Genomic DNA, 18,626 nt, shown 5'->3' on the forward strand with positions numbered 1-18,626 from the left:
GGGGGAAAAGGAGAGAGAGAGAGAGAGAGAGAGAGAGAGAGAGAGAGAGAGAGAGAGAGAGAGAAGGAAGGCTGTATTATTATTACTAATAGTAATTTTGTCATGTACTGTTCCCCCCATTGTTTGTACTTATCTTGTACTTATTATCTACCTGCATTCTTGCACTTTTTTCATTATTGCACTAGTTGGGTGATTTCTGATTTCTTGGTCTTGTTTTTTCATGCTGTACTGTAACTGTTGCACAGTAATTTCCCTCGGGATAATAAAATTTTATCTTATCTTATCTTATCTTATCTTATCTCATCTTATCTTATCTTATCTTATCTTAATAATAATACAGCCTTCCTTCTTTCTTATTGTTATTACTAATAGTAATAATATTAATAGTTAAAAATATTATGATAGTTTCACTGGAATAAAGACTTTGGCTGAGCTGAGAACAAAGGATGTATCAAAACAAAGAGAAAAAGATTGAATCATAATAATTATACCTTGATTGAGCTTCTTTCTGACACCCAAGGTTACAGGATGGGCAGGAGAGGTGTGGACATATATTGATTCTTTTACCAATCACCAATCTTTAGGTAAACCACTTGAACGGTCAAGCAGATGAAGAATCAAAACTTACATATCAAACACCTTGCTCATTTACAGCTTTTTATGCAGCTTCATCTTCAATCTGGATCGATCCAGTTGAGGGACTAGATGTTACACAAATGGCCAAATCTCTAAAAGTAAAGATTTGATATGTCATGTTCAAACCATATGGTCATGTGGTTGATGCCACATTTCACTGAGAGAGAGGAAACCCAAGTCTTTCTGTCAAATGAGCTCTTAAAGTAGTGAAGCTTTATCTGTGAGTGAGCAGCAGTTTAGCAGAGCAGTGTTGTCTTTGTTGGCCTTCACCTCATTGTTGTCCTGTCCAGGAGGGACAGAATGAGCTCAGTATAACAAGATGTATGTAAGCTGAGTCCCAGAGTTAGTGACGATGGCAGACTTCAAAGGTTTGTGTGTTGGTGACAGAGTGTGTGTAGTTTAAAGCAACATTGAGTCAAACACAGCTCCTCTTCCCATTAGAATGAATGATTGTGATTCTGTCATAGATGAAGCTGACAGCAGTGGTGTGTACAGCTGCTATAGCTGCTCCTTACACTCACCTAATGACCTTCTGCTTGCATCTGCTGCTGTGTTGTCAATGCTGTGTTTATAGGGTTCACCAGCAGAGGGCAGACTCTCCTGTACCCAGCTGTGTGTCCATGAAGAGCCACTGGTCCATGGGTGAACCTATGAACTTCACTGATGGACAGAAGCCTAAGGAAGGAAGGTAAGAGTCCTGTTAATCCCTCATATTAGGTTTAATTTTAGTTTCATCAAAATAGTTTTTTAAGTTCTTGAAAATCACGTACAACATGAAAATAAATGTTGTACAAATGTCTCAGACTTCTTGCATGCCAGTGTTAAATTGATCTGATAATGATTCTATCTCCATGACGTATTCTGTTCACCTTCATTTCAATGTGATTTATACAGACGTGCCACTTCCTGTGATGTGGTTATTTTTTTTCATTCATAATTATTTCAATTATTTCTTTAAATCCTTTGAAAACCTTATTTTTTGTTCAATAGACGGAGAGTGAAGCTTTTACTATTTTATTCATTAAAACCTGCTTCATTCGTTAAAAGTGAGCACTGCACTCATTCATTTCAAGGTCTGGAAATAAATCTTGACAGAATATATCTCACCTAATGACCTTCTGCTTCCATCTGCTGCTGTGTTGTCAATGCTGTGTTTATAGGGTTCACCAGCAGAGGGCCGACTCTCCTGTACCCAGCTGTGTGTCAATGAAGAGCGACTGGTCCATGGGTGAACCTATGAACTTCACTGATGGACAGATGGCTGCTGAAGAAAGATCAGAGGTTAAACCAGGTCACTTTGATGTCATCATTGTATCTTTGTAGCAGAAGGCTTCACAAAGCACAGGTCTACCTGAATGAAGGACACATCTCTGTCACCTGAGTGTGAGGATGAGTTAAGTGGACCTGATGTGCTAAAGAATGATTCGAGGATCCTCTGAGGACTCTGACAGGCTTTGAGGATCCAGCAGACAGCAGCATTTCCACTGAAAATCCCTTGTTTTCTGTTGTGTCAGACAGACAGATGTCACCATGACAACCTGTCTGTGAGTGTTTGTAAAGTCACATGTTTCCTTATATCTCCACAGACTTCAGCTGAATCAGTCAGAGGTTTCCACTGGTCAGTGTGCCCAGCAGCATCCAGCAGACCTGGACTCCATATTTATGGTTAGGAAATGTCCAGGCTCCGCCCACTTACATATGGATGATGTCACCGGGTAGAGAATCTATTGAGAGAGAAATAAGAGATGTTTTAATGCAGCACTTGGTTCATTTAGTTTGAGCAGGGAGAGTTCAGTGGGAACATTAACAAAGGAGCTGCTGCTATGGTTACCTGCATCTTCATACATCTGTAGGGTTAGAATCCTCATTAGCTGCACTCCTGAGTTATGTTGTCAACATATACACTGACACCTGACAGCCAATCAGAAACCAGTATCTTCTCTCACTCTGGTACAAACTTGTGTTTGACTCTTTCAGCTGCTTGAGGAGAACATTGTCAGGTTTGTGAAGAACGAGCTGAAGAGCATCCAGAAGGTTTTGAGTCCAGAATTCAACAGCCAGAATGAGGATGAGGAGGTAACAGGTGGTGAGGATGAAGAGCAGAGGAGCATCAGAGAGGCGTTCCTGAAGCTCACATAGACCTTCCTGAGGAGAATGAAGCATGAGGAGCTGGCTGAGTCTCTGCACAGCAGTAAGAGCATACAACAGCTTTAACATGATGGAACGAGGAAACAGGACTAAAGCTTCACACTTACACACTCTACACACTCAAACAAACAAGTATGCACTTACTGCTTGAAGCTACAAATACTTGTGGTACAAGGGTACTCAGTCCCCCTGAGTCCATTCTCACTCAGGGTCTCTTAGCACACACACTCTGCCACCTTTACAGTGTGAGGGCCCCACAGGCTGAAGGGACGCTGAGTCTGAGCACATGAGAGGGTCTGGACACCAAGTGGGCTCAGACAGTCCAGAAGCAGAGAATAGTAACAGAGAGAATCAGCTGCTGTGCCCCATCCTCTGACTTACACTCACACTCTGACCAACTCAGGCTAACATGAGCCTAAACTTAGGCTAAGCATCTCTCCCCTGCACTCTCTTGTTTATCTGTAACTTAGTGACATTTGAATTTAACAAAAATAAATCCCTGAAAATAAAGTCAGTGGTGATTTAAAGGAGAAGTTCTATTTCTAAGTTCAGGTTTTTGGAGAGTGAGCAGGCCTGCTGAGATCTTAGAGCTCACACAGGAACAAAAGGGGTTAGGAGGTTAGAAGAGGTTATATCATGCTGCTCTAGTGACAAACATTTATACTCCAAAATGTACAATTCTGACACTTTTCTTCACTCTTCTCACTAAAAGAGCCGGCTCTTTTGGCTCCCAAATGGCTCCCAGTTGGCTCCTCAGATTTTTTGTTGCTTAAATCAATTTATTACCAAATTATGTGTAAACTGAATAACACATACATTATATCATATGTTTATCATTTATATGGCTTTATTAATTTACTCAATGTAAATTTATGTAAATTTGCAACTATGTACAGTGAAACCACACACCACAACATCACCAAAACATCACTCAATAAAATATGAATTAAATTAAATGGGTAGACTGAACACTTGGTCTTCCACCAGCTCAGTCGGTCTGCACTTTGCACAGTCTACACCAGGGGTGTCAAACGGCCGGATCAGGCCCGCGAACGGGTTTAATCCGGCCCGCGAGATGATTTTGCAAAGTATCAAAATGACCTGCAATTTTTCAATGAAAGAAACTGCAGTTCCAAATGTGTCCACTGGGTGTCGCAATAGCAATTCTGTTACGCAAGCAAGCTGTTTATACCAGGGCTGACCAAGTAAGCCAAGCAAGTACAGCTAGTCCAAAGCTACCTTGTTGTTCTGCCTGCCCTATTACATCTTCTACTTTGAACATTACGTGCTTTGGCACCCTCATTGCCCCCAAAAAGAGAGAAGGTGAATGAATTGTTGGCAGGTCTAAAGAAACAGCAGTCTGTGTTTACTCATAGCCGACAAATCAGTGATGCTGCAGTGAAAGCCATTACCTTATTGCTAATGAAATTGCAGTGGCTTCAAAACCATCTAGTGAGGGTGAATTTGTGAAAACATGCATGCTGCGGAGATTGTGTGCCCTGAAAAGCACCAGGCTTTCGCAAATATCAGCCTGACAAGAAACACAGTTGCAGACAGGATTTCTGATCTATCGGCGGATTTAGGCAGTCAATTGAAGCGCAAAGTAAAGTCATTTATTGCGTTTTCAGTTGCAATTGATGAAAGCACAGAAATTACAGATGTTGCGCATCTGGCCATATTCATCCGCGGAGTTGATCACACTTTGAACGTCACGAGAAGTTCGTGGAGTTGGTGCCAATGATGGATACCACAACAGCAGCTGATATTTACTCCGCACTCGTCGGCGCACTGGACAGGGTCGGAGTGGACTGGTCCCGCGCTGTCAGCCTGGCTACAGATGGTGCGCCCTCAATGAGTGGAAAAAAAGCAGGTGTTGTGACAAAGTTGTCACGCAGTATTATGACAGCATATGTGCGTTCAAGTTGAAGCTGTCATTGTGGGAGACGCAACTCGTTCAAAGATAAAATAACGGGACTATTGCGGGAGTTTGAGCAACGCTTTCAGATTTTTGGTGAACTGGAGAAAGATTTCAAAGTTTTTTGCTCGCCATTCACAGTGAATACCTCTGATCTCCCCGTCAACATCCAACTTGAAATAATAGACTTGCAGTGTGACTCAGATTTGAAGGGTAAATTTGCTGCAGCTGGCTTGGACACATTTTATCAGTATCTCTTGCCAGGTTACCCCAAGTTGACAGCCCTTGCTGCAAAAATGTTGTGCATGTTTGGAACCACATATCTTTGTGAGCAAGTTTTCTCTGTAATGAGCATCAATAAAACACAGCTGCGCTCAAGGCTCACGCACAAACACTTAAGTAACATCCTCAAATTGGCTGCCACTCAGGATTTGACGCCTGATATTGATGCACTTGTGAAAGCTAAAAGATGCCAAGTTTCAGGAGTAAAATAAACAATGGCTAACCCCACTTAAACTGCCGCGTGAGACAATGCATCTGATGTAGTTCTGTGAAAATGATTGTCTTCTGTGGAAATTTATAGAAAGTGAAGTGTGGGATTTACTGTAATAATGTCAGTCACTTCAGTTCATATGTTTGGTTTGTTAAAATTGTTCATGCATTGCTATTTATTTTTCTATCAATAAATAGTGTATCCTTCAAGGCAGGGAGTAACTCAACCCTCTTGAATAGTTTCTACCTCCGTTTGTATGGTTTGTTGAGTTAGCAGAGGATTAATATGTGGCAATGACAAATGAGGTATTTGATAACTAGAAGAGTTGTTTTATTTATTTATTTTGTATTTATTTTGTATTTTGTTCAATCCCAGATAGGCTGTGACTTAAAATTAAATGGCTTTGTAGATACACTGAGACGAAGTCTAAGTTCCAAACACTGAGGCATTGTGTTCTTGAAATTGCACCAATTTTTTCCTTAGAATTTTCAACTAACTTGAACTTGAACTTAACTTGACCAAAGTAAAAAAAGAAAACAATCTGAAGTTGTCGTTATTTTTAAGTTATTATGCCATGATTGTACAGGTCCGGCCCACTTGGAAATAGATTTTCCTCAATGTGGCCCCTGAGCTGAAATGAGTTTGCCACCCCTGGCTTATAGGTAAGAAGTAAGACCATGGGCCAGAGAACATCCTCCAAACCTTCACACATCTAGATTGAGCTGTAAAGTAACAACAGCTGATGTAAGAGAAAGAGCTGATGATGCAAATTAATTAATTGTGCACAAAAAGAGACACTTACCTTTCTTAGCTTTAGGTGTTTTTTTTCTGTTCATTAATGTTGTATTTGTTCAGTACATTTACAAAGAAGTGAAATAAATGCACCACTTAATATTAGAAAGTTTTGAAGTCATTTCCTCTCCTTTTTATTAACAAATAGAAAACAGATCATAAATACAACAGTTAGGACCCTGACAGTACTAAATGAATCCTTAAGTATTTTCATCTCTTTCAAATTCACATCACATCTTTCCCAGTAAATACCAAAGAGACCCACCAGCGCAATGAAGCTGCTTTTAGTCTGTCTCTGCAACACAGTTATACAGTTGTTCAGCTGTAATACCTTCAAAAGGGAGCCAGTGAAAGGTGTGTAACCCCGCAAGTGTGTCTCGAGGTCTATGTAAAGCCACGTGTTTGCAAATGGAAATGTGCAGTTTATAAGATAAGCAGGCTAATCAGAAACGTGATCAAATTTCATGTTTGGGGCAGTAAGTCCATCAACATTCACTTTTTAGACCACAGCCAAACACCTGCTTGGCTATTAATAAGACTTGTGCATAGTAATTTTTAATGTAATTTTCATATAATAATAGAGGGAATATATTTATGTGTGGCATATAAACAAAGACAGTTGTTTACATTTATTTGCCAAAAATCATTGTGTGTATCCTTCGGGTTACAATTCACATATTTCATATAGCTTGCAGGCTTCCTCTGAGCCTGTTTTATTTGTGCTTTACTATGTTAATAGTTTTTATCTATTTTTATCTTTGATCTGTCTATGGTACAAAATAAAATTATCAGCAGTTGCGAATATGTGCAGAATTAATAACTTGGAACATTTTGAAAATGCATGTCCTTTGTGCCAATAAAAAACTAAAAAATGATACGTGAATTATAATTGATTAAAGAAAGAGCAATTAAGACACCTAATAACCAATGATGACAAAATCAATTCTAAATATTCATAACATAGTAATGGTATTTGCAAATGAATATAGCAGAAAAATAGTTGTGCTATTAAGATGAGGCAGAAATGATGGGAGTGGTCAGAAAACAATGAGAGTGGGGCATGACTACTAAGATAGTTGGGGGTTAGTTTTGTTGGTTTTGGTATGGGGGTGTGGCAGGGTCATGGTACCAGTCTAGAAGGTAGTTGTCCTATCATAAATTTGCTCTTGTTCCCTCTCATCTCTCCTGTCATCTCCTCTGTGTTGTCCTTTCTGAATGCCTCATCTGTCCTCCTCGTAAACCTCACCACCCTGCAGGGGCCAATGGGGCTGAGTGGATGTGGTTCAGTGGACACGCCAAACTCTTCTTCCAATGGCTGTTTGGTGCTTTTATGTCGTATAGTGATCAAAGCTTCCCAGGTACTCCAAAGCAGCCCGGTAACACAGCTGGTACTGGTCCTGGCAATAGAAAGAAGGGTCCAGACACAAGGAAACAAAACTACAAAAATGTCATCGGATTTTCAAACAAACAACTTCCCAATGTTGGGATATTTTATTCAGGGTTTGTTTGTGGTTTCAGTGCAACTTTTAAAACATGTTGCATATTGAAATGTTGTTAGTGGCGTTGAAATTGTAGTTTTGCCTTTCACAGAGAATTTTGGTGGTACAGTGTGATTCAATTCTGCCCTCTCACTGTGAGTCTTTGTATTCTTATAATGAGCTGAACTTGGTTTGGTTCCTCCTGTCTGATAAACACCAGCTGCCTCTGGGTTTGGATGCAGCCCACACTGTATTTTGCAACACTTTGTAGTGCAAAACAGGTCTTTCTTCTTCTCTCACCAGAATATGTCATTTCTGCCTAGCAACAGCGTCGTATTGCAGGATCAGCAATGCAGGTTAAATACGCCTGCCAGCGTTTTGGTGACCAGGGGTCTCCAACCTTTACATTATTAGTAATATTTATCCACATGGCTGATTCTCCACCCAAACCAGCTGAATACGCGTCTTTTGTGTGAACATTTACAAAATGTTGCTATCCAACACTCAACACTCACATTTTGTTTCAAAATGCACTTCAATTCAGCAACATGAGCTTGTGTTGTTCTGTATACATTTTCAGTGTCAAGCTCACTCTAATAAATTCACCATACCTTTCATGTTTCAAATTTTCTGTCTGTCCACAGTGTCACAATTTCCATTTCACATTCCCTGTAATTCAGGGAATTCCCTGTAGTTCCAATATCATCTGTACTTCACATGCATTGAGTCTGTTCTAATGTTAGTGAGATGACAGAGAGTGTGTTGTTGTTTTCATGAGGAATTAAAATAGTGTCGGAATGTTCTTGCAGTGAAGCACGTTCTCTGTCATACAGTTTTGGAATGTTTTCTTCAGTGTTTTCCTGTTTGGAAGAACATACACTGGATTGAGAGCCTGGGTGGAGCTTCTTTTTCCTTCCAACTGAACTGTTGGATGCACAGTTCTCATGTCTGTGAAGGTTTTTTGTGGACCCTGCTCGACATGACAGGTTAATTCTGCAACTTCTGCATTCTGCCTTTATGTTGTCACAATTGTTAAAATGCATCGAAATGCTGCTATTTTCCCCCAGCTGTCACTCCTTTTTTCGTGACTAGTGATATTTGTTTAACTATCAGACTTTCGAACGTTCATATGTTAAATAAATTGATAATTGATAACTTTGATTTGCTTCTAATTATCCTTCGTGCGATTATTTTAGTAGTTTCTAGAGGACTTATATTTCCACGTTTAAACTGTGAAGGGATAAGTCTTTTGGTTAATTTAAATCACGGCGCAGGATGCACGGCAATCTCTAAAATTTGTGGGTCTAACTTATGAAACACATGAATGAATTTAATAGGCTATGAAAGTAGCCTATTAAACACACATGTAAAGTATATCCAATCATGTCACTGAGTTAATAGGAATGTTAAGTCAATCAGTTTTCCAATACCCGTCGTAGGAATACTTGTTACCTGTTAGGCAGTGGTAATTCTTAAGTGATATAAGTACTTCCTGTCTGATCGAATAATCTAGTCCTCCCGCCCTAATATAACAATTAGAAACTTAAATTTAGGCGATTTGTTTTCAGAGTCAACCGATTAGAGACCAAATTATTACTAGTAATAAATACTTTTATCTTATGGAGTCAGATAAACGTTGAACATTAAAATACTATAATAATAATTTGACAGTGCTGATTGGAGATTTAACCACGCCTTCCACGCAGCATCAGTAACTGCATTGGACTAAGGGCGGGACCTCAGAGTTTTCACTGTAATTGTGTTTTTATGATTTTTTATTTTCTAAAGTTTCAGTGACACAAGAGTGTACTATACCTCATTGTGTACCATGGCTGGTCTTTGAGTTCGCAGAGTCTTGATGGTCTGGAAGAGGTCAACCACTCCTTCATACCTCATCCTCTCCAGGACAATGCTAAGAGTAATGAAAACACCAGTGCGCCCCACACCAGCACTGGCGGACACATCAGACTTTTAATGTTACCAAGAACATCATTTGCATTCCCATCCCATTATCAACATCATTCCAAGCCCGTTATTATTCAACACCTGTCAATACCTGTGTGACTATTTCTAATATTATTATTAACCATGTGACTGATATTTAAAACAAATCTTGTAAGATATAAGATAGTTCCAACTATTATCAACAAATCACACTGAAAGTATGAAAAAATATTGTCTGTATGGACACAGCATGATATAACACATCTCTATGTCACATAACTTCATTCCAGTCAAAAAGTAGGATGTGATGGCAACCCTGCAATTCAAAAGATGCAACAAAACAAAACATAATAAGAGCAGTGAACACGTCCTTGACTACTACTCACAGTATGGTTGTTAGGGTTAAAATGGAGTTGGAAGAGTGAAAGGAGGTAATAGTTTATTAATAGCGATAAAAAGAAATTTGAAGGAGATTGTGTAAATCAGAGTTGAAGAGAACGTAGACAAATCAGCCCTGTGACATTTGGACCATTTACAGATGATGGGAGGTGTACGACATAGACAAAACAAAAGAAAGAGTCTTGAGTCTTTTTGCCTGTAAAGTTCTATTTCCTCTGGAATAAACACCAGCATTTGCAGCACTGTTAATTAGAAGTGACACTAAATCCAAAAGACAAGGGTTTATGGGTATATGGAGAAAGATGCTAATAGCCAGCAGTTCTTCGTGCTTGGAAATCATCAAAATAGTGTGTATGTGAATGAATGTAGAGGGCAAACTACAGGCTAGATGAATGCTTACCGAGGGATTCCTTTGCATGTTCTTTGAGACCTATCACAGTGCAAGGAACAGATCCGCCCACTCTGTTTAGCTAAAGTTGAATGACATTTCTTTGACCTATCCTTCCAACAAAATCTCTAACTTGGCAGGATGGCAGATTTCAGTTCATCAATCAAACGCTGTGAGTCCCTGGGACTAGCTCAGATGGCTTAGTGTGCAACCACTTGCGCGCGCACACACACACACACACACACACACACACACACACACACACACACACACACACACACACACACACAGAGTTACCTGCAGTGCACAGTGATTGGCCCATCTTGCCCGAATTGCTCCTTGGTTTTATGGATTTGGCCAATGAAGTCGATAAAGCCCTCACCAGTTTTAGGCACTCCTTGCTCAGGCCAGTCAATGAACTGAAACTGCCTGATGGTCCGTGACTGACCATCCTGAGGGAAACACGGGGACATGAAGCTAACAGGTGACTGGTTATGTTCAGGACAGGCAGTTAACAATGCAAAGTAAGCCATTCCTTTGTTTTTCTGATTGGGCAGTACTGGGCGGTTTAGGGAGCACTGTTTTGCAAAATTTATATACATATATATACATATATATACATATATACACATATATATACATATATATGCATATATATAAACATATATATATATGTATTTATATATATATATACATATATATTTATGAAGAATAAAAGTTGAAGAATAAGTTTACTTGATCACATTGGCCTGCAAACTTAATGTAACTTAATGTAAACTTAATGTGTCAACATTCAGATATTTATTTTGTACCGAGAAACATTTCTGAAAGTCTTTATTTGACACCATTACGGATAAAGCCTTTAAAGAGAGTGGATGACTGTAAAGAGATGGCCAGTGGTTCAATGGCCAAAGCAAAAAGATGTGGCGATAAGGGGCATCCCTGGTAGGTCCCCCAATGTAGTGTGAAGTATTCTGAACAAATCATTTGTATGGTCATCTACCCCTGCCGAGGTGCCCCTGAGCAAGGCACCAAACCCTCAATTGCTCCCCCCTCTGCGAAGGGTGGTAATGTAATGTAAGTCGCTTTGGATAAAAGCGTCTGCCAAATGATAGTAATGTAATGTATGGACACTGGCCTGTGGTGATGAGTATAATAATCTCACCCAGCTGCTGAATTGTTTCCAAAGCCAAATACACAAATAAGTATTCCCATTCTGCCCTTTTAAAAGCTTTTTCAGTGTCCAGGGAAATCACAATATCTGGTAAGATTCCAGAATGACTGAAGTCTATAATACGTAAGAGGGTACTGGTGTTGAAAAATAGTTGCCGACCTAATGAAACCGTTTTGTTCCTTTGAAATAATACTATGCAAAACCATTTTTCAAGTGAGGAGCAACCGTTTTGGCCAAGGTTTTAATATCTGCATTAAACAGGGACAGAGGTCTATATGAGCCACAGGTGGTGTGGTCTTAGTCTTTTTTTTAGGAGAAGAGCTGTTCAAACTTGAGTGAGAGGGGGAGGAAGTGAGCCTTTCTCTAGGGATTCATTAGACAAACTACAATAATTTGACCTCTAAGGAGGAGGAGGTCATGGTGCTTCTAGGCTACACCTGAATACTTTATCAGTGTAGATAAACACAGTGGCATGAATGCTCTTTTCACTTCAAACAGAGTGGCATGAATGCTCTTTTCACTTCAAACAGCTCCTGCTACCTCAGCAGCAACAGTTACGTGTGGGCGAGAAGAACCTACCCTGGCATCCGTAATTTTAAACTCTCTCAGGATGTACTGAGGCATGTTGTATTCAGCCATGGGATCCACGACAAAATATTGGTAGCGTGCAGAGCGCTCAGCTGGCCAGTACTGATGGCACTTTTCCTAAAGGAAGAGAGAGCATACACACACTGGAGTCTATGATGCCCATAACCAAAACAACTCAACATAAAGATACAATACATGTCAGACTTGCTTTGGTTGGATCCCTATTTCAAACTTGAGGTCTAAGTCCCTGCAATTTGTTTTGGATCAATAATCTTTATCAGTTTTTTTCAAAGTACAGTTTATTCTGTGTATATTTAAGATTTAAGATACTTTATTCTAGTCATTTTGCATGCAATTCACAGCAATCACATACAATTGATATTTGCCTTGCACCCGCTACATATCACAGCCACAAACGCATGCACTGCAGGGCAGCCATTCTACGGCGCCCGTGGAGCAGTTGGGGGTCCAGTGCCTTGCTCAGGGGCACTTGGCAGTTCCCTAACTTACCAGCTACCAGTCCACTTACTTGGTCCATACAGGACTCGAACCGGGGACCCTCCGGTTCCCAAGCTGAATCCCTATGGACTGAGCTACTGCCGCCCCCCAAAACCCAATATTTATGAGATTATCAACACAGTAATCAACCAAACCCAACCATGGTCTGGCCATAATGAACACTATGTTTGAGCATAGGGTGGCTTATAAGTGAACCTGGTATCAGAGCAACCTAGGCCAAACATCATTGATCAACTTTGTGGTCATATCATCAGATCTGCGACCTTATGTCTTGGACACTCGGGTGAAGAGAGGAGCAAAGCTGTCAACCGATCACCACCTGGTGGTGAGTTGGATCAGATGGTTCGGGGAGACTGCCGGACAGACACGTAAACAAAGATGGCTGCTAGGAGATGCGGCCAGAAGGCCATTGATGCCTGTCGTGGAGGAAGAACCTGCTAGTGGACACTGGTGTTAAGGGAGGCCATCAGGCTGAAGAAGGAGGCTTTTTGGGCTTGGTTGGTCTGTGGGTCTCCTGAAGCGCAGACAGGTACCGGGGGCCAGAAGGGCTGCGACTTTGGCAGATGCTAATGCAAAAACAAGAGTGTGGGGGGAATTAGGGGAGGCTATGGAGAAGGACTTTCGATTGGCCTCGAAGAGGTTCTGGCACTCCGTACGGCGACTTGGAAGGGGAAAGCAGGACCTGGCACAAGCTTTATTCAGCAGCGGAAGAGAACTGCGGACCCAGACTCAGGAGGTTGTCGGGCTGTGGAAAGACCACTTCCAGGAGCCCCTGAACCCGACCAATATGCCCTGAGGAGGAAGAGCATGAAGACCCAGGGGAATTTCATCCATATCCCTGGCAGAGGTCGCTGAGGTAGTTGAGAAGCTTAGCAGCGACAAGGCGCCGGGAATGGATGAGATCTGCCCTGAGATGCTGAAGGCTGTGGACATTGAAAGGCTGTCTTGGCTGATTTGCCTCTTCAGTGTCATGGAGGTAAGAGACAGTGCCTGTGGATTGACAGTCCGGGGTGGTGGTTCCAATTTTCAAAAAGAAGGAACCAGAGAGTGTGCTCCAATTATCATGGAATCACACTTCTCAGCCAACCCGGGAAAGTCTATTCAGGATGCTGGAAAAGAGGCTCTGACCGATTGTCGAACCTTGGATTTAAAAGGTGGGTTCTGCCCTGGCGAGGAACAGTGGGCCAGCACTTTAACCTGGCTGGGTAGTTGTGGGGGTCCTGGGAGTTCACTCATCCAGTCTACATGTGTTTTGTGGACCTGGAGAAGGCTTATGTCCGGGTCCCCTGGGGAATCCTGTGGGGGGTACTGCAGGAGTATGGCGTATTAGGGCCATTGTTATGGGCCATCAGGTCCTTGTACAACCAAAGTAGGAACTGTGTCCGTATTCTCAGCGCAAAGTCAGGCATGTTTCTGGTGGGTGTTGGACTCTGTCAGGGCTGCCCCTTGTCACTGATCCTGTTAGTGATAACCATGGACAGGATCTCAAGGCGGTACCATGGTTAGGAGAGTGTCTTTTTTGGGAGACTCAGAATTGCGTCTCTGTTTTTCGTAGATCACATGGTTCTGTTGGCTTCATCGGAACGTGTGAAGTAGCAGGGATGAGAGTCAACATCTCGAAGTCTGAGGCCATGGTGCTCTGCTGGAAAACGGTGGAGTGAGTTGCTGCCTCAAGTGAAGGAGTTCAAGTATCTTAGGATCTTGTTCACGAGTGAGGGAAAAATGCAGCATGATCAACAGGTGGATTGGTGCGGGCATTGTACCAGACTGCCGTGGTGAAAATGGAGCTAAGCCGAATGGGGATAAGCGGCAGAGAATGGATGGACGGATGGATGAAAAAGTGGAAAAGGGTGTGGTGATCAAGACGCAAGAGAAACCCGGGACATTGAACCATGAGTCAGACTTTGCTTGCTTACTTTGGGGAAAAGAGGATTTTACCTGCACGTGCCGTGCAACAGAACAAGCCTGCAACGGGGTTTGTGTCAGTGTGACAGAATGTGAATGGGCCCACATGTGATTACAGTTTGCTAGTTAGTGTGTAATTGTAGCGATTTATTGTTAAATACTGTGTGGCTGTGTTACAGGGACATTTATACAAGTACATTTATTATATTGCCTTGCATGTGGTCAATTTAGTCAGTAATTTCATTAAGACGAGTGAGTCTGACTATGGCCTACATTATCTGACCAATTTTGATTTATCTGAAATGATTTACCTGGTGCTTTTTAAATATTTTATAGGGACAATATTAGTTTTCTTATATTTGCTGCAATTTGATCTGTAATATGTTTGTGTGGGAACTTCTCCTAAAAAAGTTGTCTAGTTCCCTTATCTTAAGCCTAGTGCACTGGGTGTGTATTGTATTCAGTTCACTAAGGTGAACCTTTGTAGTACATGTAGCTACCTAATAAACACCACATCTAGTCTAGTCAAAACCAGTTAACTAGGTTTTAGACCCAATATCGAGCGGAGCGGTGCTACAATACAGGTTAAGCAAAAAAAAAATACTAAGTGATGTACACCCCTTGGATTTGCTGCCAATGTGTTCAACCACTTGTTGCTTTAATCTGTGGGTTGGCGACTTTTTAAATATGCAACCAATGAGAGAATTGCTGTATATAAGCAGAAGTGATTAAACAATGGAGGAACAGCTCAGAAGCAGTTAAGAGCAATTTCTTTAAACGTAAAAGACAAATGTTAAAATCATATCAAGATCTGAGCTGAAAGGGGATTGCATGGCGCAAAGTCAATCATCACAAAGGGCTTGTAGGATGGCATATGGTTTATTTACCTATTTGAAATCTATGGTTAGTTAAGGCCCAAGCTAAGGGGGCAGGCTGATGAACTTACAAGTGTGCCAGGAGGGTGACGTTTCCTGGTTAGCAAGACACTGGAAGTTATTTCGCATTTCTTATTACGGAACATCAGTCGAGATGGAATTTAGTCTTATTGATATCATTTTAATATAACTTGTATTTGAATTTAGCTCATTGGCTCCAGAGAGCCCGTCAGCAGCTGCTTTGATTTGTTTATTTTTCTGGGTCTCAGAGCCAATGCTACTCGTCGCGTGTTCACAGGGGTTGCGCTTTGCTGTTGTTGTTTCCATGTGAAGGTGATATTGTATAGACTGCACTTCACATTTTTGCATGCTCAATCATCACTCACATACAGCTGTGTATGTGAGAAATAATTACTGAGGTCTAGACCTCAGCCACCTCACAGCTGGCTACGGACATGGTAAGGGCCCCAATGATGATGGATATCTTCATACTTACCACTGTAGCACAAATGTAAATCTTCATGACCTTCCTCCTGACTTTCCAGAATCATACTGGAGAGCTGCCACTACAAAAAATGACTCTATTGTCCTAGTTTATGTCTGTTGGTAGAACCCAACATATTTCCGGGACAGATTGTAACATTCTCCAGAAAAATCACAAATCACAAACTCAATCCCCTGACTTTCATTTTGTGAAATATCCCAGACCCTTTTCCAACACATTCCACATATTTTTTACGCAGACTGCAGTTTTTGGAGTTGACTGAGAGGTGAGTGTTTGTTACCTGTCCCATCTCACAGAGCTTTGTGAGCATGACTACGATGGTGGAGTTGTGTTCCCATAACATCCTCCAGAAGTCCTCTGTGGTCTCAGTTAATGGGCCCTGGGTGGCCATGTAGGCTTTCTGCTGCCTGCAGATCAGAACACACACACGGCTCTGTTTGTTCATGGGCTTGTAGCTGTTTCCATTTCACATTTCTGTTAATTCCTTGCTGGGGCAAAATTTAAATTTACTCTAATAAAACTACTGCTATCCCCAAATATAACGTCAGCTTGAACACAGTACTTTTTTAACAGCTCTGTTAAGATGATGTTCCAGCTGCTGCACTGAGCTCTGGGCTGTACAGTTGAGCACTTACAGGACATGGCTTCTAGGTGGCAGTGTTCAACTAGGTAGGAGAGCATTTCGGTGTTCACACAACCCTGTGTGCATGATGGGAGGCAGGACACATACTGTACAGTATATGTTCATATCAGGCATCCAGCTTTAATTTGTTAGTGTATTTTGTTCTTCTCTAGTGCTGATGCATTTTGTAGCACTCAAAATGTTATTTGTTTTCCGATGTTCCAGCTATCAAAGCTAAAGCTGCTACTTTCGGCTGGAACCACAGCTCTAGTTCTGCTGAGTGATCAGAGGAGAATGACAATTTCCCACAGACACTGCTGGTAAACTGAATGATTCTAGATTGGGGGTGGGGGCAGCTTAATTCATTAGGTGTTGGCAGCCCATCATGAGTCCTTATTCCTTCGCCTTTTCTGTGTGAAATATTTCCACTTCGTATTTATATTTGAATAAAATCACAATAGTCTTGAAGGCCTGTGATTGTCAGTCAAATATATATCAGAATCCAGTATCAAGCCACTGTAGAATTATTACATCCATTTGTCCTTGTTAAAGGATACTTTTTATTGAACCAGATGTGGATCCTTATTCAGATCCTGACCAGATTGGTGTATTGATAATGAGAATTATATGCCAGAGTTTCAAAAAAAAGCATTGAAAAAAATTGCAACATGTAACAAACCATGAACACATTTCCCAGACATCTCCCGATCCTCCTATATCTCCTTATAAAAGGAGGAAAAATATGAGACCATTAACCACACAATAAGGCCAGTTTGTTCTAATGTGCCAGGGAAACACCGGTTTCCACGTGACCTACTGCTGAAAGCCACAGGAGAAGATGTCAACTGCTATACTCATGAAAAGTGCCTTGGCACAAAGAAGTGTTCCACTACCTTCACCATCCTCAAAATATATCATCATTGCATGTGTCATTCTATTTGTATTTCCAGTTTCACAGCAAAACGACTTCTATATTCTTACCTATATCCATCAATGAAGCTGCTGTTGATATAGTCAGAGCCGTCAACCCCTCTGATTGGCTGTAAGCAGACGCGCGTGGACTCAAAAGGCATGATGTTCACCAGTCTGTTCTTGAACTTGTTACATGGCAGGTTGGCACTGATGAACCTTGAGGTATGTGATTTGGAGTTGGCCAGTTTCTGTGGACACAGTGGGTACATAGTATCTGTCTCTGCTGCTTCCTAGACACTCCTTAGAGACTGCTAGTACAAAAGTGAGAGCACTGCAGCATTACAACAGCAAGGGTCTTCTTCCAGTCTTTTAAAGTGCTAAAATAACCAATCTTAGTTGAGTGCAGTGTGTGAACAAGATTGTTAGAGGGTACCAAGGAGATGAAATGTCACCCCTGGCCTACTGTGCCAGGGGTCGGGAACCTTTTAGACTGGGAGCGCCAGAAGAGCTTAATATTTGTAAATATAGTTTGCATGTGTAATGCAGTTTGCACTACGATATCAGCCCATCCGACGGGGAGTGTGTGCGCACTTCGCAGTTTGCGCTACGATCAGCCCGTCCGACGGCAAGGACCATCATCGAAAGAGCCATATATGGCTCGCGAGCCATAGGTTCCCGACCCCTGCTTCAGACTATCATCTGAAGCTCTGTAGATAAGCCCACACACAGGAGAAATGCTTCTCCTCTGAGAGGGATTTCAGCCCTGTCCCAGTGTGAAGCATCCTCCTTACTTCATTAAACAGGAATATGGGCAATACAAAACAATATAAACGAAAGTGAGCCACTGGCTACCTTAAACTCCAGTTCCATGGTGGTGATAGTTTCTCCAGCAGGGACCTGGGTCAGCTTCTGGATGTGGGCGTACAGGTTGCGTGCAGGGACTTCTGTGTTGCCACATGCTGCAGCCTCCAGGAGAGCTTCATGGATAAAGATGTACTGATCCTCTGTCTGCACCATGTAGTTCCTCTGGGCCCGCATACATGTCACATGGCCATAAATGTCTACAGATTTCTCGTGTTTCATCCGCTCAAGCATGGCTTCAATTATGATGAAGCAACCTGTCCTGCCCACACCGGCACTGCCAAAGCAAAAATGTGAGGCATGGTGAATAATTTGTATCTATATTTATGTATAAAATGTGATTACACATAAAATGACTATGTCTTACATAGCTGTCCATTCACTATCTAATTCATTTGACATTTGAAAGACAATTACAACACATTGTCAGATAAAATCGTTTCGGAATTCAATTGCATTTGTTTTATATGAG

General features: G+C 41.5%; 1 protein-coding gene across 5 annotated transcripts in view; it reads right to left on the reverse strand.

Moving 5' to 3' along the window:
- Positions 1–6,114: 6,114 nt before the first annotated feature.
- The window catches only part of ptprfa (protein tyrosine phosphatase receptor type Fa), a 180,697-nt gene continuing 168,185 nt past the window's right edge, over positions 6,115–18,626 (reverse strand). For all 5 annotated transcript variants that reach the window (XM_076141575.1, XM_076141574.1, XM_076141573.1 and 2 more), the window contains 7 exons: positions 18,146–18,431; positions 17,363–17,541; positions 16,040–16,166; positions 11,947–12,072; positions 10,491–10,645; positions 9,278–9,413; positions 6,115–7,381 (listed from right to left, as the gene is read on the reverse strand). In XM_076141575.1, the coding sequence (XP_075997690.1) occupies positions 7,313–7,381; positions 9,278–9,413; positions 10,491–10,645; positions 11,947–12,072; positions 16,040–16,166; positions 17,363–17,541; positions 18,146–18,431 (1,078 nt within the window). In that variant the 3' untranslated portion in view covers positions 6,115–7,312. The remainder of the gene's footprint in view (positions 7,382–9,277; positions 9,414–10,490; positions 10,646–11,946; positions 12,073–16,039; positions 16,167–17,362; positions 17,542–18,145; positions 18,432–18,626) is intronic.

This window comes from Genypterus blacodes, unplaced genomic scaffold (assembly GCF_046128005.1).
Source record: "Genypterus blacodes isolate CSIRO-AG114 ecotype Tasmania unplaced genomic scaffold, CSIRO-AGI_Gbla_v1 ptg000019l_1, whole genome shotgun sequence".
Taxonomy (NCBI): domain Eukaryota; kingdom Metazoa; phylum Chordata; class Actinopteri; order Ophidiiformes; family Ophidiidae; genus Genypterus; species Genypterus blacodes.